Raw genomic sequence first — 25735 nt, 5'->3', positions numbered from 1 at the left:
ATTTTGAATTTCTGCTACGTTCCCCAATAGTTTGCTTATTTTTGTGTCGTTGATTTGACCAACCAAATACATGTTACATGTCATGAAAAGCATACCTGTGGATTCATATGCAGATGGAGTTTGAAACATATACTTTTCATCATATATAATACAACATATATTTGGCTACTCATAGTCAAGTTTCCTATGCACATGTCCGGACAGTAGTAGTTTTTTATATTATTTTCTTTACATGAAAAACTAGAACACGTCTATCATTCTTTTGAAAAGAACGAGCACATCCACTCTCGCCTTGAAATAGCTTCATGTCTCGTGCCCGTTCTTTAAAAATGTCGGCAGGAGGATTGTGAAATCCATTTGATAAGAAAAGATGCATTACAAGAATGCCCTCAAAAGGAGGAAAGCACTGCAAAAAGGCAATAAAAAAGAAAGAGGAGGAAAAAGGACCCCGCCGGCACCACCACAAACCCAAGCCCTGCCATCAATCATGCACGTCATCGGAATCCATCACCGGGATCTTCAAGGTGCCTCCAGGTAGGAAAACGATGTTGAGGACACCGCCGTCACCGGATCTGACATATTCTAATCTTAGATTTTTCATCCGAAGATCTCACGCCATGAGGTACAAAAGGCAATCAGCTTCAAAATGGTACCACTAAGAAGGAAGACAACATCCGTGGACGCTGTTACTGTTGGCAGCGACATGGTGGATGCATGATTTTCATTCGGAGCCAAGTCTTCCGCCAACAATCCCAGGATTCGATGCCACCTAGCGCCACTGGGCAGAACGAGATCAAACACACACTATCAGAAAATGGGCCGGTCGCCGCCGCACAGAGGAACTCGACGATCACACGCCAACTTGCATGTTTACACCGGTGCACACAAGACCTGGACGAGCCATGCCGGATCTGGCCATCCTCTACCTCCGTGCGATGAATTGGGCGATAATTTGCACCACATCGTCCATAAAAACCTAAGAGAAAATCGATCTTGACGGCCCACACCGCCACACGATGGAACTCGGTGAAATCCAAGCCAAAACTGAGCGGCCCGCACCACCCGCACAAGAACAGGACTACATGTGTTGGATTTGGTCCGCTCAAGTCTTCTCCAGCACTACACAGGGACACGCCTCCTGAAGAGAAGAAACCACCAACAACCTCTGACACTCCCACCCTCCACCAACCAAACGCCGCAGCAACTAGCGCACAACGCTGCATCGTAGCGCATCTCCAGTGGCGCCCAACCCTCCACCCACTAGCCGACATCGCCACCCGTGGCCTTCTCGCGTCGATGACACGCGGCAAGCCACCACTCGCCGCCATGGCGCGCCAGACCGCGATGACCCGTGCCTCCACTTGGCTCAGTTGCCTCATGCAACCCACCTCGCACACGGCCTTTGCCTGGCGGCGCTCGCCGCCGCCACCGGGAGGAGGGGATGGAGGTGTGGCGGCGCCCAGGTCACCCGCCGGGAGCGACACGCGGCAACGTCCATGGCTGGTAATTTTGTTGGAAACTCCACATGCCCGCCCCTGAATCCCCCGGTGGCAAAGCTGACTCAGCAAAAGCAAGCACGTCCTCGTCATCACCATCAGCAGCAGCCAAAAACAGCAGCGAAAAACGACCCCAAAACAGGCGCCCGCTGCTCCGCGGGCCCGTTCCGCGCCGGCGCCGGCACGCGCAAATCCCAAAAACGGAAACGAAAACGAAAACGAATCACACAGCCCGCCTGCGCCACGCCGTACCACTCTCTCAATTAAAATTACACACTCTCAAAACAAAAACGATTCGCGCGCGCTCACTCCTCGCCCGCTCCTCCCTTCCCCCGCCTCCGTTCAAAACGATTCAAGTTTCCACGCCCTCCGAAAACAAATTTCCCTCCTAATCCTCCAGATCGGCGAACGAATTTCTAAATCGCTGCGCCGCTTCCCCCCCAAACCTTCGAATCCAAAAGCCAATGGCGGCCTCCTCTCCCTCCATTTCAATCCCCCCCGCGCCTCCGCCTCCTACATAATCGCCTCTGCCCGAGCCTGCCACACTCCTCCTCCTCCTCCTGCCCTCCGCCGCCGCCCGCATACCCCTGCCCCCGCCGCCCCGCCGCGCCCGGAGTCGGAGGAGGAGCAGCCGCGCGATGGCCGACAAGGAGAACTCCGCCTACGCCGCCGCCGCCGCCGCCGCGCCCCGCATGACCCGCGCATCCACCAAGCGCGCTGCCGCCGTCACCGCCGTCGCCGTCGCCGCCAAGCGCAAGCGCGTCGCGCTCAGCGAGATCCCCACGCTCCCCAACGGCGCCCCCCAGCCGCACGCCAAGCCCAAGAAGCCGTCGTCCCAAGTCGCCAATCCCAAGAAGAGGTCCATCTCGTCCCTGTCCCAGTCCCTCCCCGCGCCCAAGCCGGCGACCGACGCGGCCGACGAGACCGGCGACCCGCAGCTCTGCGCTCCGTACGCGTCCGACATCTACTCCTACCTCCGATCCATGGAGGTGCGCGCCGTTCTTCCCCGGTCACATCGGTTTAATCAATTTCCTCGCTCGTTGCTGGGTTCTGACGAGCTGTGTGACTGCGTCACAGGTCCAGGCGAAGCGGCGGCCGGCGGCGGATTACATCGAGAGGGTGCAGGTGGACGTCACCCCCAATATGCGCGGCATCCTCGTCGACTGGCTCGTCGAGGTCGCCGAGGAGTACAAGCTCGTCTCCGACACGCTCTACCTCACCGTCTCATACATCGACCGCTTCCTCTCGGCCAACTCCCTCAACCGTCAGAAGCTGCAGCTCCTCGGCGTCTCGGCCATGCTCATTGCCTCGTAAGCCCCCGTTTTGTCCCCATTTCTATGCAGAATGTTCAGTTAAACCAAGAATTTAGCCTGACTTGAGATCCGTTGTGTGGATCCAGTAAGTACGAGGAGATCAGCCCCCCAAACGTGGAGGACTTCTGCTACATCACTGACAACACCTACATGAAGCAGGAGGTGTGTGTTCTTCTCTTGCTTGCTTGGTTCATCTGTGTTAGATCTTGCAATTGGTCGATGCTAGCTTAGAGTGCTGATCTGGGTTCTTGTGGGCATGTGCAGCTTGTTAAGATGGAGAGGGATATACTAAACAATCTCAAGTTTGAGATGGGCAATCCTACCGCTAAGACCTTCCTAAGGTATATCAAAAACCAAATTATTCTGAATTGCTGTTGTGAACCCTGTTTGTTGCTACGAATGTGTTCCTAAATCTTGTTCTGTTTGCTTCCTTCCCTATCTGCAGGATGTTCATCAAATCTGGCCAAGAAGAGAAGAAGGTAATGTTCCACTACTCTCATACATACTACCTTTGAGCCATACTGCTGTTAAATTGGTTGATGTTCATCATGTGCATTGTTGTCTAACTCAACTCATGTTTTTTTCTGCAGTATCCTAGCCTGTTGCTGGAGTTCATGGGGAGCTATCTCACCGAGCTGAGCCTTTTGGATTATGGCTGTGTCCGGTTCTTGCCATCAGCTGTTGCAGCTTCAGCGGTGTTTGTTGCACGGCTGACCCTTAATCCAGACTCCAACCCTTGGGTATGGAACAGTTCCATGTCATTCAAAAACTCTGCTTCTGAACTATCTGCTTTGAAATGGCATCTCATTTTTGTTTTGCGTGGTTGCAGAGCAAGAAGTTGCAATCAGTAACCGGGTACAGCGCATCCGAGCTGAAGGATTGCATTACCGCCATACATGACCTGCAGCTCAGCAGGAAAGGGCAATCGTGGAATGCGATTCGGGACAAGTACAAGCAACACAGGGTAAGCATGCATCAGCAGTCCCATTTTAGATATGATCACTTACATGATTCTGCTGTTGATCTAACTGTGCAATCATCTCTGGAACAGTTCAAGGGCGTATCTGCATTGCTACCTCCTGTTGGGATCCCTGCATCATACTTTGAAGACCTCAAGGAGTAGGTGTTCCTCGGTGCTGCTGCAGTGAGATCAAATCAACACCCTCTGAGGTTTCCTCGAGCGTGATACATGATGAGTGAAGTTCAGGAGTGGCTTCGTCAGTCCAGCTAGGGTAGTCACAGATCCTTAGGTGCTGGCAATGTCAAACCTCAGCTAGGTGCTTTCGGAGTTAAATTATTACAAATTAGCTTGGCAGGAGGCGAGGCAAGCGGAGACCTGTACCTGTGTATCATACCTATACATTACACTCTGATGCTGTTTTTCTTTCTTAAAAACAACAGTCTAATGCCTTTATTTATTGGGCCGGACCAAGAATTGCAATGTTTGATTACCTGGTCTTTATTGGTCTTTTGCTAGTGTTATTTTCTGCTGACATGCTTTGGTGGGTAACTCTAGATCAGAGGCAAAATAAGGTGTGCAGAAATAAATCTGTTGTCCAGTATGCATTGACTAATTGATCATATCGACACGCATCAATATATTTTTTGTAGTTATTTGAGTGGCATGCCGCAACGCACTGTTTGCAGAGTCTTGATTAGTGTATGCTTTTGTAGCTTGATAAACAGATACTTCAGGCTAATGTTGGCCTGAATGTTCTACCCTGAAAATGAACATTGCAAGTATATGAAGTAATATGATGCCTTGTCAAAGCAGCCGTGAACCTTTCATGGATTAGCTTCAATTGCTGATACATCTCTCATGATTTGCTTGTGTTCATTGGTACCCTTTCTCCAGAGATACCATGACTTTAAGGAGGATAGCCATTGGTAACCCCTGCAGTGTTCAGTTTTCAGAGTGTGAGTTACAAACGAGAAGAAAGATAGCCATTGACATGTAGGTCCATCCATGAGTTTTGCTATTGTTATTTTCCACTGACATGCTTTGGTGGGTAACTCTAGATCAGAGGCAAAATAAGGTGTACAGACATAATCTGTTGTCCACTATGGGTTGGCCGATCGATCATATTGACACAGATCAATATATTTCTGTAGTAATTTGAGTGGCATAACAATTAAATACATTTTTAAAAAATTGAGTGGCATACTGCAATGCACCGGGTGTCGAGTCTTGCTTAGTCTACGCATTTGCAGCTTGATAAACAAATACTTCAGACTAATGTTGGTGTTATGACCGGCCAGGTCTATGGCCGCCGGGGGCCCATTGGGCAGGCTTAAGGCCCAAGTTATCTTAGTTTATTTTCAGATTATGGTTATATATACAAGTTGTAAGACTATTTTGAGGATTAAGCAATGAGACTATTCTATTGCCCGGCTCCCAGAGGAGCCGGAACCCTAAAACCCTATCCGTCTCTCTCCCGCGCCGCCGCCACCCAGCCGCAAGGACGGCGCTTTGCCGCCGGCCGCCGCGTTCTAGCCCACGCCCAGCTCCCTCTTTTCCCTACCACCTACGACCCAGAGGAGCCCGAACCCTAACTCCTAACACCTTGGTATCAACCAGCTCTGGTTCGACCATGTCCTCCTCACCACCATCGCCGTCGCTGCCCGTGACCACCACCGCCGCGTCAGCGTCCCTCGCCACGGGGTCGCTGGTCCTCCCGTCCGCGCCGCTGGACCTCATCCCCGGCGCGTCAACCGGCCATCAGCCGGCCCCCATCACCGCTACGTCGCCATCGCCATCAACCCTACCGGCCCACTACACCCTGGAGGCCATGGCGGGGGTCCTCAACGACTTGGTCGTCGCGGTCCAGGGCATCCGGCTCTTCCTGGCCAGCCCGTACGGACCGCCACAGCCGCCCCCGCCGCCTGCGCCCTCCGGGCCGCCGGCGCTCCCGTGGTACTCGGTGCCCGCCGCGCTCGCCGGCGGCTACCCGGCGCTCCAGCGCCGGCCTGGCCACACTGGCCCGCGCCAGCACCCGCGGCATCGGCCGCGTCCGCCCCAACCCCGTGGCCGGTCTGGTCTGCCCCGGCCCCCTCCGCGCCGGCTGCACCGGCCCCCACGCCGTCTCCACCGCCTAGCGCCGGCCTGAGTCAGGGCCCTTCCGGGGGGCTTCCGATCCAGCAGGTGCGGTTTCCACCGTCGCCCTCTCCGATTCCGGCTTGGCTCACCGGAACGTCGCCACCGCCGGTCTACACGGAGGCCGGCGACCCGGCGGTGCCCACGCTACAGTTCGGCGCGCCGTCCTCGACCCTTCGCATCGACGAACCGGTGGGCACTGGAGCATCGACCCCGACACCACCTCGCTTCCCCGGATCGACTTTGCCACGTATGATGGCTCGGAGGACCCTCTTAACTGGTTAAACCAGTGTGATCAGTTCTTCCGGGGGCAACGCACACCTGCGTCCGAGCGCACTTGGCTCGCGTCCTACCACCTCCGGGGTGCCGCCCAGACATGGTACTACGCCCTCGAGTAGGACGAGGGCGGCATGCCTCCCTGGGATCGTTTCCGCGAGCTGTGTCTCCTTCGTTTCGGACCACCACGGCGCGGCAGCCGCTTGTCCGAGCTGGGCCGCCTACCCTTCACCTCCACGGTCCAGGATTTCGCCGACCGCTTCCAGGCTCTGGCGTGTCACGCACCAGGGGTGATGGCACTACAGCGGGCTGAGCTCTTCGTCGGCAGCCTTCCCGACCACATCCGCGTGGACGTCGAGATGAAGGGACCCCAGAACCTGCAGACGGCCATGTACTACGCTCGGGCATTCGAGCAGCGCGCCCAGGCCTTAACACGGCCCGCACCACCTCGGGGGAGCCGAGTGCCTCCACAACCACCGCCGGCCGCGCCAGCTTCTTCGGCCGCCTCACCGACGGCCACTCCGGCCGCGACGCGGCCCTTCCGGCGCCTATCGCAGGCCGAGCAGCTCGAGCGCCGCCGCCTGGGGCTGTGCTTTAACTGTGATGCGCCCTATGCCCCGGGCCATGTCTGCCCGCGCCTCTTCTACTTGGAGACAATCGACGAGACAGAGGACGCTGCCACCGACGATGGACTCGGCGACCCAGCCGCCGCCGAGGTCACGCCGGCACCCGCGCCCGCGCCGGCTACGGCCCTTGTCGTCTCCCTCCACGTGTTGGCCGGCATCCGCAATGAGCGGACTATGCTTATCCCGGTCACGATCCACGGCGAGACTCTGGTGGCTCTCTTAGACACGGGCTCTACACATAACTTCCTTCCGGAGGCTACTATGCGGCGCCTTGCACTACAGCCGACGGGAGGGGAGCAACTGCGGGTCACCGTCGCTAATGGCGACCGCCTCCGATGCCATGGGCTCGCTCGGGACGTTCCCATTACTATCGGCGACGAGCACTTCACCATCACGTGTGCCGACATCGACTTGGGCTGCTTCGACTTCATCCTCGGCGTCGACTTTTTGCAGACTCTCGATCCCATCCTTTGGGACTTCGACGCCCTGACGATGACCTTCTGGCGCCTCGGCCGCCGCATCCGGTGGGAGGGCGTTGGCGGCACCCCGGCGTCGCCCCCACTCCAGCTAGCCACGGCCACCACGGAGGCCGAGCATCCGCTGCTGGATCACCTCCTGCAGCAGCACGGTGATATTTTTGCGGAACCCCAGGGCCTTCCGCCGGCCCGGGTCTACGACCACCGTATTCATCTCCTGCCGGGCTCGGCTCCGGTGGCAGTACGGCCCTATCGGTACCCTCAGTTGCAGAAGGACGAGTTGGAGCGGCAGTGCGCCATCATGCTTGCCGCGTGCATTATCCGTATCTCTACATCACCCTTTACGGCGCCGTTCCTCCTCGTACATAAGTTGGACGGCACTTGGCGCTTCTGCATCGACTACCGCGCCCTTAATGCTCTCACACTTAAGGATAAGTTTCCTATTCCGGTGGTCGTTGAACTCCTGGATGAGCTACATGGGGCACGCTTTTTCACCAAACTGGACCTCCGGTCGGGGTACCATCAGGTGCGCATGCATCCCGACGACATCGCCAAGACGGCGTTCCGGACCCATCACGGCCACTTTGAGTTCTTGGTGATGCCCTTTGGCCTCTCCAACGCCCCGGCGACATTTCAGGCCTTGATGAACGATGTCCTCCGGCCCTACTTACGTCGGTTTGTGCTCGTTTTCTTTGATGACATTCTTATCTACAGTGCCTCTTGGGCAGAGCACCTCCAGCATGTGGCCATCGTCTTCAACGAGCTTCGGGCGCATCATCTTCATCTTAAGTGCTCGAAGTGCTCGTTCGGGACACCTTCGGTCGCTTACCTCGGCCACGTCATCTCGGCCGAGGGTGTGGCCATGGACGCCGACAAGGTGGCGGCCGTCGCCGCCTGGCCCATCCCGCAGTCTCCGCGGGCTCTTCGCGGGTTCCTTGGTCTTGCCGGGTACTACCGGAAGTTCATCCGGGAGTTTGGCCTTATCGCGGCCCCGCTCACGCGTCTCCTCCGTCGCGACGCCTTCTCTTGGGATGCGGAGGCCACTTCAGCATTCGAGGCCCTCAAGGGGGCCCTCACGACGGGACCCGTACTGCAGATGCCGGACTTCGACCTCCCCTTCACCGTCGACTGCGACGCTTCCGGTGCGGGGTTTGGTGCGGTCCTGCACCAGGGCGATGGACCCCTCGCCTTCTTCAGCCGCCCCTTTGCTGCTCGCCATCTTAAATTGGCGGCGTATGAGCGTGAGCTCATTGGGTTGGTGCAGGCAGTACGCCATTGGCGGCCCTATCTTTGGGGCCGGTCCTTCCGGATCCGCACAGACCACTACAGCCTCAAGTTCATGCTGGATCAGAGGCTCTCGACGGTTCCCCAGCACCAGTGTATCAGTAAACTCTTTGGCTTTGATTTCACCGTCGAGTACCGGTCGGGTCGCCTCAACACCGCCGCCGACGCCCTGTCTCGGCGTGACGCCGATGTGGACGACGGTGCGGCGGAAGGGGCTGCCTTCTGCATCATCACCGGGCCCTCTTTCGCCCTCTACGCCGACATCCGCCGGGCGACCGCTGCCGCGGCCGATGCCCTCCTCCTGCAGCAGCAGCGGGCGACGGGCGAGCTGGAGGAGCCGTGGCGTCTAGCCGACGGCCTGCTTCTCCACGGGCGCCGCATCTTCGTTCCGGCACACGACGATCTTCGTCAGCAGGTGCTACGTCTCGCCCACTCGGCGGGCCATGAGGGCGTGCAGAAGACGCTCCATCGCCTCCGCGCCGACTTCTACATTCCAGGTGATCGTGCCCTGGTCCGTGACTGGGTACGGTCTTGTGTGACGTGCCAGCGCAACAACACGGAGACACTGCGACCAGCTGGTATGCTTCAGCCCTTGGAGGTCCCGTCTCAGGTTTGGGCGGACATCTCCATGGACTTCATCGAGGGCCTTCCCAAGGTGGGCGGCAAATCCGTCATTCTCACGGTGGTCGACCGCTTCTCCAAGTATGCTCATTTCATCGCCCTTGGCCATCCATATTCAGCGGCATCTGTCGCGCGGGCCTTCTTCGATGGCATTGTCCGTCTCCACGGGTTCCCTTCTTCGATCGTCAGTGATCGGGATCCTGTGTTCACGGGCCATGTATGGCGCGACCTCTTCCGACTGGCGGGCATGAAACTCCGCCTGAGTACCGCCTTCCACCCTCAGATAGACGGCCAATCTGAGATCGTTAACAAGGTGATTGCCATGTATTTGCGTTGTGTTACAGGTGATCGCCCTCGCGCATGGGTGGACTGGCTCTCGTGGGCGGAGTACTGCTACAACACCTCTTACCACTCCGCCCTCCGTGCTACGCCCTTTGAGGTGGTGTATGGCCGGCCGCCCCCGCCGATTCTGTCGGTTGATCCGGCCTCGGCGCGGACCGAGGCAGCCGGGGCTCTTTTGAGGAGCCGTGATGAGATGCTCGTGGAGGTCCAGCAACAACTCCTCCAGGCCCAGCAGTTGGCCAAACGATACTATGATGGCCACCATTGCGAGGCGGAGTTCGCGGTGGGTGATTGGGTATGGCTGCGTCTACTTCACCGCTCTACGCAGTCGTTGGACCCACGCGCGAGGAAGAAGCTCGGTCCTCGCTATGCCGGTCCCTTTGCTATCCTGGAACGCATTGGCAAAGTGGCGTACCGTCTTCAGCTTCCGGCAGGTGCACGGATCCATGATGTCTTCCATGTCGGGCTGCTCAAGCCATTCCGGGGCGATCCACCTGCGGCACCGCCGGCGCTTCCGCCGCTCACGGACGGGCGTCTCCTTCCTGCACCGGAGAAGGCGCTGAAGGCTCAGCTGCGCCGAGGCTCCTGGTACGTGTTGATTCGGTGGGCTGGACTACCAGAGGAGGACGCTACTTGGGAGCAACGCGAGGAGTTCCGCCAGCACTACCCCGACTTTCAGCTCGAGGACGAGCTGTTTGCGCAGGCGGGGAGAGATGTTATGACCGGCCAGGTCTATGGCCGCCGGGGGCCCACTGGGCAGGCTTAAGGCCCAAGTTATCTTAGTTTATTTTCAGATTATGGTTATATATACAAGTTGTAAGACTATTTTGAGGATTAAGCAATAAGACTATTCTATTACCCGGCTCCCAGAGGAGCCGGAACCCTAAAACCCTAGCCGTCTCTCTCCTGCGCCGCCGCCACCCAGCCGCAAGGATGGCGCCTTGCCGCCGGCCGCCGCGTTCTAGCCCACGCCCAGCTCCCTCTTTTCCCTACCACCTACGACCCAGAGAAGCCCGAACCCTAGCTCCTAACAGTTGGCCTGAATGTTCTACCCTGAAAACGAACACTGCAAATATATGAGGTAGTAATATGACGCCTAATCAAGCAGCCATGAACCTGCTATTGATTAGCTTCAATTGCTGACACATTTCTCTTTATTTTCTTGTTCATTGGTAACCTTGTCACCCTTTCTCCAGGGATACCATGACTTTTTTTTGAGGCTAACTGGCAGGTGTTCTGCCTTTTCATTAAGATTAGGAGTGAAAAAAATTGTTACAAGAAGTGCGGGGGTATGGAAGGAAGAGGGTCCAGTAGCCTTAGGCTCTGGCTGTACATCCAGAATGGCTACGTTTCCTGATTATGGGAGAACAACAAGGATATGTCATCGGAGGTCAGGCATGAGACAGCGGCAACCGAGCTAGAGGACTGCCGAAAGATCCTTCTGTTGCATTCGTTCCAGATATGCCATGCATGGTAGGCAGCGGCAGCAGCAGCGTGTTTGCTCATGGAGGAGAAGTGGATCCACCATTCTTCAGTTCCCTGGAAGGGAGGCATTGGTAGCAGATGTAGCGTTGGAATGGCAGTTCCAAGAAGGTGCCACACCTCCTTGCTGTACGAGCAATGGGTAGTAAGGTGTAGTGCCGTCTCAGGCTGTTGATCACATAGCACACAGGTCGCCGCCTGCGTACCACCTCTGGCGCGAAGTCTATCAACAGTGGGAAGCTTGTTCAGCGTCAACAGCCAGGCAAAAAATTTCACCTTGGCCTCCATTCTCATTGACCATATCTTTGCAAGCGCCGGCTGGGCAATGGTACCAAAGAACTTTGCATTATAGGCTGTTTTTGCACTGTAGACACCATTAGTCGTCCAATTCCAGCAGATGGAGTCCTTAGTGTTAGATAAAGTGATATGCTGGATGAGGCCCCAGAGGTTGATGAATTCATGAAGGGCGTCAGGCGAGTTTAGGCGCTGGAGCCCTTTCATCCACCGCCCATCAGTCAATGTTGCAGCAACCGTTGCGCATTTACGTGCAGCCAGCGGAAAGAGCCTGGGCGCAATATCTTTTGGTGCAGAGCCATTTAGCCACCGGTTGGACCAGAAAGATGTTGTTGCTCCGTTGCCAAGGGTGACAGTGGTAGATGCGTTAAACAACTGGTAATCAGTAGGGCTGCATGGTGTGTTGGATCCAATCCATGGTCTGGAGGACCTTTCCGAGGCAAACCACAACCATCTGATCCTAAGGGCTCTGCTGAAGAGATCCAGATTCTTGATGCCCAACCCTCCATAGTTCTTTGGGGAGCACACTTGTCTCCAATTGACAGCACAGTTTCCACCAGTTGCATCTTCATCTCCTTTCCATAGGAACCCTCTCCTAATCTTGTCAATTCTCTTGATGAGCCACTTTGGAGGAGGGAAGATAGTGAAGAAATAAGTGGTCAAAGAGGTGAGCACAGAGTTGATGAGAGTTAGCCTGCCCGCCTTGTTGAGAAGTTTCCCTTTCCATCTTGCGAGCCGAGCAATAATCTTGTCAATGAGAGCTTGGAAATCGGCACGTCTCGGGTTGCGCAGCCCAAGAGGAAGGCCCATGTATTTACACGGGAAGCAGCAGGTTTCTCCTTCGAAATCAGCCATGACTTTCAGGAGGAAGCTTCATCTATTTGTCTTTCTTCAGTGCAGTGTTTATGTTGCTTCAGATTCCAAAGTGAGAGTTACAAACGTGAAGAAAGATAGGCATTAGCATGTAGGCTCACCCATGAGTTTTTTCTACTTGACTCAATGTTTCACCGCTCATGAATTTTGCGTTGTGATTGCCTTCAAAATTAAAACAAAATGGATACCCGAGACAGCAAGGCCTCAGATAGTAGCAAAAATAGGGTAGGAGCTAGTCTGTGTGACGAGCCATGGTTGGCGTCTGTCATACCTTAAGCCGGGCATGAGTGTTGAGTACTTCCTCCTGGAACCACCGGCGGCGGCTGGGAACTGGGTGGCGGCGTACCGAGTTTTTTTTTGAGGGGAGAAGAAAGTCTGTTTGATGGGCCTGATGGGCGTGGTCAATGTATCGATCGGGTTCGAGCCTATTTTCTTTTCGCTCACTGATGTGTCGATCTATCTGATCCTCAAAAAAAAAAGTGTCGATCTATCCGTTTTTTGGTTCATTTTTTTTGTTAAAACTAAAAAACCAAGACAAAATGCGTAGAAAACCGATACACAGTAGCATTGAAACCAGCAGCGAGCGATAATACTTGGTCGACCTGTATAGCGATTGCTTTATGAAAAAATGAACTAAAAACTTTTAGAAAACTAAAAAATGAACTTCTAAAAACTTGAACCTCCACAAATTCCGAACTTTCAATTTTGAGAACTTCAGAAAAAGGAGAAAAAAGAGGATAAATGGGCATGGGCCCCTATATGAAAGGAGATCACTTGGTGTGGTCCACCGTGCCCCCGTCTAACCATGACGGAGGAATTTCCCATACTATGTATTTAACCAATGATTTATTTGTTTGTCTTGACAAAGCTTTCATTTGCGTACAAGATATGTTTTGATGAACTTTTTCATACTTATAAATGATCAAACACTAATTTACCGCGTCGTCATGATGTGTCATACAATGGATCAAGTTATCACCCAATAAACCAATAACCTTTTACCGATAAGGGTATCAAGTTGGAAACCTAGCCGATAGGAGAAAATTTTGGTTCCTCCGCTCCCAACTAGGTAGATAGGCGCCCCCTCGTCTTCGGCGCCCTCCATGGTGTTGGGTGGCGGTGGAGGAGCCTCGATCCAGCCTTGGGGTGCTATAGATAGGTATAAGGGTGTTCAGGGGAGGGAGTCGAGGAGGCGGTCCTCTTCGGCGAACGAGTCCTCTCCGTCCCATCCCTGTTCCGGCGTTGTGCCATTAGCTACCAGTGGGGAACACGTGGAGGTTGGTCTTAGTCGGTTGAATCTTTAATTTGACTGTGTGATGTGTTAGTTTCCTTTTGGATGGAGTTCCCCTCTATCCGGAGGAATGTTCCTTCGCAAGCCATCACAACCAAGGCAAACTTATCGACATCGGATACGGACAACCCGGGTGGCTCAAGCAGCTTGAGAACTTCAAGAATGATTCCTTGGGTGGAGTCCTCAAGGCGGTGCTGCTGGATCCTTTCTGCAGCAACATTGTTCCGATGCGAACTGAGACCTCATCACCGACTGCTCGCGGGTGATGGGGAGTTTTGTTTTGATATCTTGCAGGGTCTTCATTTTAAAACGCCAGTTGTTATTTTTTTTGAAAGGGGAGCAGTTATGTTTTTAATCTAAATAAATTAGTTGTTTTATAAAGTAAATAAATAAATAGATAAGAGTATCAAGTTCTGGGGTTTTCCAAGGTATCAATAGCCAAGGGATCACTTCACAAATTTAGTGATATTACTGGGTAATAATTAAACTGTTTAACTTTTACACAACCATCACCACTTTTATGACAGAGTGCACGCACATTTTTTATACTAGATGATACCTTCACTCTTTCTTTTTTGCGGGAAAGATGATACCTTCAGTCAATGTTGCGGAAACCTTGTTAAAACAAATGTGCAAATATATGTTATAAAAACCACTGAAGCTAATGCAAAAGTAAATGAAAGAGTGTTGTTGGTTTATATTAAAATAAATAAGAAAACATATGAAGCATATGACAAAATGACCTATAAAAAACGAAAAAGTTTTGAATTAAAGTTAACATAATATCATTCTTTAAACAAAATGTGAAGAATAAAGTACATATATTTGCTTCAAGTGTCCAACACATACACCATCCCTGATCATATGAAAATTCATACAAACAACTTATGTCTAGGTATAGTATGGGTGCATGGATAGATTAGTTAAAAAGACTTATACTAACAAATACGACTTGCTGATGTGGCATAGCCCATGAAAAGAGCAAATAGATAGTGAGCTATAGTTATTTAGCAATAGAGGATGCCCCAAAGAAGCATAAACTGAGAGACCGACTCTTCCTGACTTTAGTGCCGCGTCGGTTAAGCATAGTGAGGGGACGTTGCTGGCTGAATTGTCAAGTCCAACTTTTAAAACTACCCAAGAAAACATTATTAACTACCACTACCTGTGTAAACTTTTAAAAAGTCTTATAAAAGTTTGCAGAGGGGGTACATATTTTCGCATCGGGCAGAAGAATAACAAAACTTTTAAAACGACTACTGGTTTTCGGTGAAAATGTCTGAAGATGCATGTAGGCTTAACTGACGGCAGGTCATTTGTTCCTTGAATAACTATTTAATTAGAACAAGCGCAAGCTCGAGAATTGTACATTCGATGTTACTTATATATTACTGGTCAAATCAAATTAATTAACAGAAGAAGCTAGCTAACTCTACGCACCTCTACGATCACCATCTACTTATGATCTATCACCGATTCACAGCCTAAGGCTCAAGTCCATCTTCTTGGTTTGCTCTGGTAGCAGCTGCTGCTCCGGGTCCGAGGAAGGTGGCTCCGTCTGCGTCCTCATCCTGAAGCTCCCCGGCCACGACGTGGAGCCGAGCACCTCCTCGTAGACGAGCGGCGGCCACGGGCCAACCACGCCGTCGTGGAGCCTCGGCGCCGTGGCCTCTTGCCGGACCGGCTTGTGGACCGCCGAGCCCGCCGGGTTGACCCTGAGGGCGCGCACGAGCGCGGCGTGCGCCTCGAGCGGCAGGCCGGCCATGACCATCCGCTGGTGGTGCGCGTGGTGGTAGGACAGCGACGACGAGCGCTTGGCGGCGCTGCGCTCCCGCTTGTGCGCGTTCTGGTGCCCGCCCAGCGCCTGCGAGCTGAAGAACTTCCTCATGCAGAAGTTGCACGAGAACACCTTGTGGGGCGTCGTCGGCGCTGCCGCGGCCGCCGGAGGAGGCGGCGGCGGCTGCTCCTGCTTGTGCTTGGCCGCCGGCTCTTCGTCCGAGCACGACGAGGGGTCCTCCGCCGCCGGTGGCTGCGAGCAGTTCACGCCCAGCGTGAGGTCGAGCCACGACGCCGCGTCGCCCTGCTGCTCGCCGGCGGCGGTAAGCAGCCGCGCCGGGCTGACGCTCACCGCCTCTCCCGTTTGCCCCATGTCCCGGTCCTGCATGCAACTAGCCAGAGCTAGCGTTTCTCGGGTCTTCCCGCCGACGGCGACCCTGTGCTCAGTTGGTTGGTGCAGGGCACGCACTAGTGCCAGCCGCGATAGCTCTGGTTGTGCTGTGTGTCTCTGGCGTGGCGCCTGCTTCCGGTTCGCGGCGGGTGTTTTATAGAGGGGATCCGGCATCCGGGACAAGGCCTGTGGATGGTCTTTGTGAGGAATCCAATCAGGTCGGAGCATTAGACAACTCTAATCTCTCTTCCACTTGCATGTGATATCTCTTCTTTCTTCCTCCTTTCACGTCAGGATCTGGAGCAGTGGCAGTGCGTGCTCACGTCACCTTCTCCTAGTCCTAGTCCTATGCTCGCCATGCCCACCTGGGCGCCTTCCATTGCTAGGTAGCATCTAGGTAGGTTCATGCTGCTGCTAGGGTAGCCATGTAGGAGTACGTACGTAGGTACGTACGCTCGTAGTGTCTTTGCGATTGATCGATGGAGCTGAGAGTTGTTGTGACCGCGCCACTGTAGCTAGCGGCCTAGCGCTGCCTTTTCCTTTCATGCACGCGCTTGGTTTCGGTGGGTAGGTGTCGCTTGACTAGTGGTGCATGGGGTTGATCTTCTTTGAGGATGATAGAGAGACTACGGTATCTTGTTCTTCTGGACGACTTCACGGTTTCAGATGCCTAATCAGGATAACTTCCGATCCGATCGGACCTCCGGATGTTGAGATGACTGGGTTTAGGTCTCGAGATTCGACAAGATAAGCCATGATGGGTAATCTCTTCCCACGCATTAGCATGAAGTAAGGAGTACCCAAAGTACCACGCAATGACGCAACTGATGGCACCCCGCTTTGGTTGCATAACGTTTACGCTAATTAAACCACGGTGATTTGATTGCGGGGCCATCTGACGTGGTCGATTTTATGTAGCCGTTGACACTCTTTTATAGATTTCTTCATTAGTTTTGATTAGACTAGTTATAGTGGGGAGTAAGAACATCTCCAGCAGATGGTGCAAACCGTGGTTCTGCCAATTTCGTTTACCCGTAAACGAAATTTGCGGTATGACGGATACTAAGAAAAAACACACCCTACAAACACATACCACACATTTAAACTAGCGGTTTGCGCCGAAGTTCATACGAAAACATAGTCATACTAGCATAAAACAAAATTAAGCCTAGATCTACGCACCATCGTCGTCACCGTCCTTCTTGACGCCGAGGTGATGCACCATCATCGAGTTGGAGAGCACGAAGGCGTGGTCGTACTCCTCCTTCAACGCCGGCACCCGTGCAGCTGCAACTTCGTCTCCAGCGGCGACCGCCTCCTTCGCGTCAAACCACGCGCGCTCCACGGCCCGGAGATGCTAGAGGGCAGGTGAGATGATCTGGTCTAGCCTGTCGAAGTTGGTCCGGGACCGTGCTCCGGCGTTGCGGGTGGAGGGAGGAGCTCCCGGCCTCATCGTCATTGCGGCGCTTGCGAGGCGGCTTGCCGCCGAGCCCCCCCCCCCTCGGCCCCCCCTTCGCCACCCGCGCATGACATCAGGGCTCGGTGCGGGTGGCTATGCACGCCGCAAAAAGCTGCCGGAGGAGAGGAGATTTATCGCCGGAGAAGAGGATTTGCAGCGGGGGAGGATAGAGGAATTGAAGGGCACGAACCTTAAAATCCCCTCGCTCCGGTATATATTGCGGATTCGGGGGCGGTTTACGGGTCGGGCTGTTTTTACAGGACCTATTCGGGTCAGGTTTTTTGCGCTTACTGTAAACCCGCCGAGAAACACGACCCGGCGAGCTTTTACGGGATCTGCTAGAGACCCTCTGACCTAAACTAGTAACATGCACCTTTAGAGTGGGTAGTAACATATGTATGGTATCATGCAAGGCTTTATTTATTCAGACGTAGACTCATTTTACTTTATGGTGCTGGTGCCTTACGGTAACATACTATTATGTTACCACAATCACTTTTCTCTTCATTAACTACTTGCCACGTAAGTAAACTTGTCCTGAAATGCATTATGTTATTAGCTAAGTTACCCCCACTATGACCAGCCTTAGCGTTTATCTTTGATATGCATAATGGGGAGATAATCATGAAGGAAATATGCCCTAGAGGCAATAATAAAGTTGTTATTTATATTTCCTTATATCATGATAAATGTTTATTATTCATGCTAGAATTGTATTAATCGGAAACTTGATACATGTGTGGATACATACACAAAACAGAATGTCCCTAGTAAGCCTCTACTGGACTAACTTGTTAATCAAAGATGATTAAGTTTTCTAACCATAGACATGTGTTGTCATTTGATGAACGGAATCACGTCATTAGAGAATGATGTGATGGACAAGACCCATCCGTTAGCTTAGCATTATGATCGTTTAAGTTTGTTGCTATTGCTTTCTTCATGACTTATACATGTTCCTATGACTATAAGATTATGCAACTCCCAAATACCATAGGAACACCTTGTGTGCTATCAAATGTTACAACGTAACTGGGTGATTATAAAGATACTCTACAGGTGTTTCCGATGGTATTTCTTGAGTTGGCATAGATCGAGATTAGGATTTGTCACTCTGTGTATCGGAGAGGTATCTCTGGGCCCTCTCGGTAATGCACATCACTATGAGCCTTGCAAGCAATGTGACTAATGAGTTAGTCACGGGATGATGCATTACGGAACGAGTAAAGAGACTTGCCGGTGACGAGATTGAACTAGGTATGATGATACCGACGATCGAATCTTGGGCAAGTAACATGCCGATGACAAAGGGAACAACGTATGTTGTTGTGCGGTTTGACCGATAAAGATCTTCGTAGAATTTGTAGGAACCAATATGAGCATCTAGGTTCAGCTATTGGTTATTGACCAAAGATGAGTCTTGGTCATGTCTACATAGTTCTCGAACCCGTAGGATCCGCACGCTTAACGTTCCATGACGATACATATTGTGAGTTATGTGATTTGATGTACCGAAGTTTGTTTGGAGTCCCGGATGAGATCACGGACATGACGAGGAGTCTCGAAATGGTCGAGACATAAAGATTCATATATTGGAAGGCTACATTCGGACACCGGAATGGTTCGGGTCATTTCGGATAAGTTTAGGAGTACCGAGGGTTACCGGAACCCCCCGGAAAGTTATTGGGCCTCATGGGCCTAATGGTGGAAGAGAGGAGGCAGACCAAGGTGTGGCGCGCGCCCCCCTAGCCCAAACCGAATTGGACTAGGGCTAAGGGGTCCTGCCCCCCTTTCCTTCTCTTCTTCCTCTCCTTCCTTCTTCTCCTAGTTGGACTAGGAAAGGGGGAAACCTACTCCTACTAGGAGTAGGATTCCCCCCTTTGGGCGCGCCCCTTGTGGCCCGCCCTCCTCCTCCTCCCCTCCTTTATATACGGGGAGGGGGCACCCCATAGACACACAAGTTGATCTTTAGCCGTGTGCGGTGCCCCCTCCAAAGTATTACACCTCGGTCATATTGTCGTAGTGCTTAGATGAAGCCCTGCGTCGGTAACTTCATCATCACCGTCAACACGCCATCGTGCTGACGGAACTCACCCTCGGCCTCAGCTGGATCAAGAGTATGAGGGACGTCACTGAGCTGAACGTGTGCAGATCGCAGAGGTGCCATGCGTTCGGTACTTGATCGGTTGGATCACGAAGACGTTCGACTACATCAACCGGGTTACTTAATGCTTCCGCTTTCGGTCTACGAGGGTACGTAGACACACTCTCCCCTCTCATTTCTATGCATCTCCTAGATAGATCTTGCGTGATCGTAGGAATTTTTTTGAAATACTGCATTCCCCAACAGTGGCATCCAAGCCAGGTCTATGCGTAGATGTTATATGCATGAGTACAACACAGAGTTGTGGGCGATAATAGTCATACTGCTTACCAACATGTCATACTTTGATTCGGCGGTATAGTTGGATGAAGCGGCCCAGACCGACATTACATGACCGCGTTCATGAGACTGGTTCTACCGACGTGCTTCGCACACAGGTGGCTAGTGGGTGTCAGTTTCTCCAATTTTAGTTGAATCGAGTGTGACTATGCCTGGTCCTTGTTGAAGGTTAAAACAATGCACTTGATGAAAAATCGTTGTGGTTTTGATGCGCAGGTAAGAACTGTTCTTGCTAGAAGCCCGTAGCAGCCATGTAAAACTTGCAACAACAAAGTAGAGGACGTCTAACTTGTTTTTGCAGGGCATGTTGTGATGTGATATGGTCAAGACGTGATTATATAAATTGTTTTATGAGATGATCATGTTTTGTAAAAGTTATCGGCAACTGGCAGGAGCCATATGGTTGTTGCTTTATTGTATGAAATGCAATCGCCATGTAATTGCTTTACTTTATCATTAAGCGGTAGTGATAGTCGTAGAAGCAATAGTTGGCGAGACGACAACGATGCTACGATGGAGATAAAGGTGTCAAGCCGGTGACGATGGTGATCATGACGGTGCTTTGGAGATGAAGATCAAAGGCACAAGATGATGATGGCCATATCATATCACTTATATTGATTGCATGTGATGTTTATCTTTTATGCATCTTATTTTACTTAGTACGGCGGTAGCATTATAAGATGATCTCTCACTAATTTTCAAGGTATAAGTGTTCTCCCTAAGTATGCACCGTTGCTATAGTTCGTCGTGCCGAGACACCATGTGATGATCGGGTGTGATAAGCTCTACGTTCACATACAACGGGTACAAGCCAGTTTTGCAAACGTAGGATACTTGGGTTAAACTTGACGAGCCTAGCATATGCAGATATGGTCTCGGAGCACTAAGACCGAAAGATCGAGCGTGAATCATATAGTAGATATGATCAACATAGTGATGTTCACCATTGAAAACTACTCCATCTCACGTGATGATTGGACATGGTTTAGTTAATATGGATCACATGATCATTTAGATGACTATAGGGATGTCTATCTAAGTGGGAGTTCTTAAGTAATATGATCAATTGAACTTAAATTTATCATGAACTTAGTCTTGATAGTATTTGCATATCTATGTTGTAGATCAATTGCTCGCGTATAACTTCCCCGTTTTATTTATGATATGTTCCTAGAGAAAACTAAGTTGAAAGTTGATAGTAGCAATGATGCGGACTAGGCCCGTGATCTAAGGATTATCCTCATTGCTGTACAGAAGAATTATGTCCTTGATGCACCGCTAGGTGACAGAACTATTGTAGGAGAAAATGCAGATGTTATGAATGTTTGACAAGCTCGGTATGATGACTACTTGATAGTTTAGTGCACCATGCTTTACGACTTAGAACCAGGACTTCAATTTTTTTTTTGAAACACCATGGAGCGTATGAGATGCCCCAAGAGTTGAAATTGGTATTTCAGACTCATGCCCTAGTCGAGAGGTATGAGACCTCTGGCAAGTATTTTTGCCTACAAGATGGAGGAGAATAGCTCAACCAGTGAGCATGTGCTCAGAATGTCTGAGTACTATAATCGCTTGAATCAAGTGGGAGTTAATCTTCCAAATAAGATAGTGATTGACAGAGTTCTCTAGTCACTATCACCAAGTTACTGGAACTTCGTGATGAACTATAATATGCAAGGGATGACGAAAATGATTCACCGAGCTCTTTGCGATGCTGAAATCGGCGAAGGTAGAAATCAAGAAAAACATCAATTGTTGATGGTTGACAAGACCACTAGTTTCAAGTAAAAGGGCAGGGGAAAGAAACGGAACTTCAAGAAGAATGACAAGCAAGTTGCCACTCCCATGAAGAAGCCCAAAGCTAGACCCAAGCCTGAAACTGAGTGCTTCTACTGCAAAGGAAATGGTCACTAGAAGCGGAACTGCCCCAAATAGTTGGCGGATAAGAAGGATGGCAAAGTGAACAAAAGTATATATGATATACATGTTATTGATGTGTACTTTACTAGTATTCATAGTAGCCCCTGGGTATTTAATACTGGTTCAGTTGCTATGGTTAGTGACTTGAAACATGAGTTATAAAATGAACAGAGACTAGTTGAGGGCAAGGTGACGATGTGTGTTGGAAGTGATTCCAAGGTTGATAAGATCACCATCGCACACTCCCTTTACCTTCGGGATTAGTGTTGAACCTAAAATGAATGTTATTTGGTGTTTGCGTTAATATAATTGGATCATGTTTATTGCAATATGGTTATTCATTTAAGTCAAAGAATAATTGTTATTCTATTTACATGAATAAAACCTTTTGTGGTCATACACCCAAGGTGAATGATTTATTGAATCTCGATTGTAGTGATACACATATTCATAATATTGAAGCCAAAAGATGCAAGGTTAATAATGATAGTGCAACTTATTTGTGGCACTGCCGTTTAGGTCATATTGGTGTAAAGCGCATGAAGAAACTCCATGCTGGTGGGCTTTTGGAATCACTTGATGCTTGCAAACCATGCCTCATGGGCAAGATGACTAAGACTCCGTTCTCCGGAACAATGGAGGGAGCAATAGACTTATTAGAAATAATACATACTGATGTATACGATCCAATGAGTGTTGAGGCTCGCGGTGGGTATTGTTATTTTCTGACCTTCACAGATGATTTGAGAAGATATGAGTATATCTACTTAATGAAGCACAAGTCCGAAACGTTTGAAAAGTTCAAAGAATTTTAGAGTGAAGTGGTGAATCATCGTAACAAGAAAATAAAGTTTCTATGATCTGATCACGGAGACGAAATATTAGAGTTACGAGTTTGGCCTTCAGTTGAAACAATGTGGAATAGTTTCCCAACTCACGCCACCTAGAACACCACAGCGTAATGGTGTGTCCGAACGTCGTAACCGTACTTTATTAGATATGGTGCGATTTATGATATCTCTTACCGATTTACCACTATCGTTCTGGGGTTATGCATTAGAGACAACCGCATTCATGTTAAATAGGGCACCATCTAAATCCGTTGAGACGACACCGTATGAACTATGGTTTGGCAAGAAACCTAAGCTATCGTTTCTTAAAGTTTGGGGCTGCGATGCTTATGTGAAAAAGTTTCAAACTGATAAGCTCGAACCTAAATCGGAGAAGTGCGTCTTCATAGGATACCCACAAGAAACTATTGGGTACACCTTCTATCACAAATCTGAAGGCAAGATATTCGTTGCTAAGAATGGATCCTTTCTAGAGAAGGAGTTTCTCTTGAAAGAAGTGAGTGGGAGGAAAGTAGATCTTGATGAGGTAGTTGTACCTTCTCCCGAATTGGAAAGTAGTTCATGACAGAAATCAGTTCAAGTGATTCCTACACCAATTAGTGAGGAAGTTAATGATGATGATCATGAAACTTCAGATCAAGTTACTACCGAACCTCGTAGGTCAACCAGAGTACGTTACGCACCAGAGTAGTATGGTAATCCTGTTCTGGAAGTCATGTTACTAGACCATGGCGAACCTACGAACTATGAGGAAGCGATGATGAGCCCAGATTCCGCGAAATGGCTTGAGGCCATGAAATCTGAGATGGGATCCATGTATAAGAACAAAGTGTGGACTTTGGTGGACTTGCCCGATGATCGGCGAGCCATAGAGAATAAATGGATCTTCAAGAGGAAGACAGACGCTGATGGTAGTGTTACTATCTACAAAGCTCGAATTGTCGAAAAAGGTTTTCGACAAGTTCAAGGTGTTGAATACGATGAGTTTTTCTCACTCATATCGATGCTTAATTCTGTCCAAATCATGTTAGCAATTGCCGCATTTTATGAAATCTAGCAAATGGATGTCAAAAGTGCATTCCTTAATGGATTTATTAAAGAAGAGTTGTATATGATGCAATCATAAGGTTTTGTCGATCCTAAAGGTGCTAACAAAGTGTGCAAGTGATAACCCACAAGTATAGGGGATCGCAACAGTTTTCAAGGGTAGAGTATTCAACCCAAATTTATTGATTCGACACAAGGGGAGCCAAAGAATATTCTCAAGTATTAGCAGCTGAGTTGTCAATTCACCCACACCTGAAAACTTAATATCTGTAGAAAAGTGTTTAGTAGCAAAGTAATATGATAGTGGTGATAATGATAGCAAAAGGTAACAGTAGTAAAAGTAATATTTTTGGTATTTTGTAGTGATGATAGCAATAGCAACGGAAAAATAAATAAGCAAAGAACAATATATGGAAAGCTCGTAGGCAATGGATCGGTGATAGAGAATTATGCCGGATGCGGTTCATCATGTAACAGTCATAACCTAGGGTGACACAGAACTAGCTCCAGTTCATTGATATAATGTAGGCATGTATTCCGAATATAGTCATACGTGCTTATCGAAAAGAACTTGCATGACATCTTTTGTCCTACCCTCCCGTGGTAGCGGGGTCCTTACGGAAACTAAGGGATATTAAGGCCTCCTTTTAATAGAGAACCGGAACAAAGCATTAACACATAGTGAATACATGAACTCCTCAAACTACGGTCATCACCGGTAAGTATCCTGATTATTGTCACTTCGGGGTTAACGGATCATAACACATAATAGGTGACTATAGACTTGCAAGATAGGATCAAGAACACTCATATATTGATGAAAACATAATAGGTTCAGATCTGAAATCATGGCACTCGGGCCCTAGTGACAAGCATTAAGCATAGCAAAGTCATAGCAACGTCAATCTCAGAACATAGTGGATACTAGGGATCAAACCCTAACAAAACTAACTCGATTACATGATAGATCCCATCCAACCCATCACCGTCCAGCAAGCCTACGATGGAATTACTCACGCACGGCGGTGAACATCATGAAATTGGTGATGGAGGATGGTTGGTGATGACGATGGCAACGGATTCCCCTCTCCAGAGCCCTGAACGGACTCCAGATCAGCCCTCCCGAGAGGTTTTAGGGCTTGGCGGCGGCTCCGTATCATAAAACGTGATGATTTATTCTCTCTGATTTTTTCCCTGAAACTCAATATATGGAGGTGGAGTTGGAGTCGGAGAGACAACAGGGGGCCCACGAGGTAGGGGGCGCGCCCTAGGGGGGCAGGCGCGCCCCCACCCTTGTGGCAAGGTGGTGGCCCCCCTGGCCTTCATCTTTGGCAGGTATTTTTCTTATTTTCTGAAAAGTGTCTCCGTGAAGCTTTAGGTCATTCCGAGAACGTTTGCTCCTGCACATAAATAACACCATGGTAATTCTGCTGAAAACAACGTCAGTCCGGGTTAGTTCCATTCAAATCATGCAAGTTAGAGTCCAAAACAAGGGCACAAGTGTTTGGAAAATTAGATACATTGGAGACGTATCAGCAAGCTCCAGCGATCCATTTATGGACTGGTGCAAGCCTCTCGGAGTTGGAATATACGCTTTGATAGTGTGATCAAAGCATATGGTTTTATACAGACTTTTGGAGAAGCCTGTATTTACAAGAAAGTGAGTGGGAGCTCAGTAGAATTTCTAATATTATATGTGGATGACATATTATTGATTGAAAATAATACATAATTTCTGGATAGCATAAAAGGATACTTGAATAAGAATTTTTCAATGAAAGACCTCGGTGAAGCTGCTTATATATTGGGCATAAAGATCTATAGAGATAGATCAAGACGCTTAATTGGAATTTCACAAAGCACATACCTTGATAATGTTTTGAAGAAGTTCAAAACGGATCAGTCAAAGAAAGGGTTCTTGCCTGTGTTACAAGGTGTGAAGTTGTAACACCCCGGATGTAACTTTCCCAATTTGTACTCCAACTCTTGCCGTTTCCGGTGTTAAGTTAATTTATTTTCTCGGGTTCGGGTCTTGTCTCCGTGTGTTGTTATCGTTGTCATGCATCTCTTATCATGTCATCATGTGCATTGCATTTGCATACGTGTTCGTCTCGTGCATTCGAGCATTTTCCCCGTTGTCCGTTTTGCGTTCCGGCGCTTCGTTCTCCTCCGGTGGTCATTTCTAACTTTGTTTCGTGTGTGGGGATTAAACATTTCCGGATTGGACCGATACTTGCCAAGCGGCCTTGGTTTACTACCGGTAGACCGCCTGTCAAGTTTCGTATCATTTGGACTTCGTTTGATACTCTAACGGTTAACCGAGGGACCGAAAAGGCCTCGTGTGTGTTGCAGCCCAACACCCCTCCAATTTGGC

General features: G+C 50.2%; 2 protein-coding genes across 2 annotated transcripts; one reads left to right on the top strand and one right to left on the bottom strand.

Annotated features, from left to right (window-relative positions):
- Nucleotides 1-1873: 1873 nt before the first annotated feature.
- On the top strand, nucleotides 1874-4223 carry LOC125553537 (cyclin-A3-1-like). Its single transcript, XM_048717307.1, has 8 exons — nucleotides 1874-2485; nucleotides 2574-2806; nucleotides 2896-2971; nucleotides 3074-3150; nucleotides 3255-3288; nucleotides 3400-3549; nucleotides 3639-3773; nucleotides 3861-4223. Exons 1-8 carry the CDS (start codon nucleotides 2135-2137, stop codon nucleotides 3930-3932), a joined length of 1128 nt encoding a protein of 375 aa, XP_048573264.1. The 5' UTR covers nucleotides 1874-2134; the 3' UTR covers nucleotides 3933-4223.
- Nucleotides 4224-14783: 10560 nt separating this feature from the next.
- On the bottom strand, nucleotides 14784-15825 carry LOC125550651. Its single transcript, XM_048713692.1, has one exon. It carries the CDS (start codon nucleotides 15807-15809, stop codon nucleotides 14946-14948), a length of 864 nt encoding a protein of 287 aa, XP_048569649.1. The 5' UTR covers nucleotides 15810-15825; the 3' UTR covers nucleotides 14784-14945.
- Nucleotides 15826-25735: the final 9910 nt, after the last annotated feature.

Source organism: Triticum urartu, chromosome 4 (assembly GCF_003073215.2).
Source record: "Triticum urartu cultivar G1812 chromosome 4, Tu2.1, whole genome shotgun sequence".
Lineage (NCBI taxonomy): Eukaryota > Viridiplantae > Streptophyta > Magnoliopsida > Poales > Poaceae > Triticum > Triticum urartu.
Note: the sequence above shows the minus strand (reverse complement) of the source record. Positions and strands in the feature narration are given on the sequence as shown.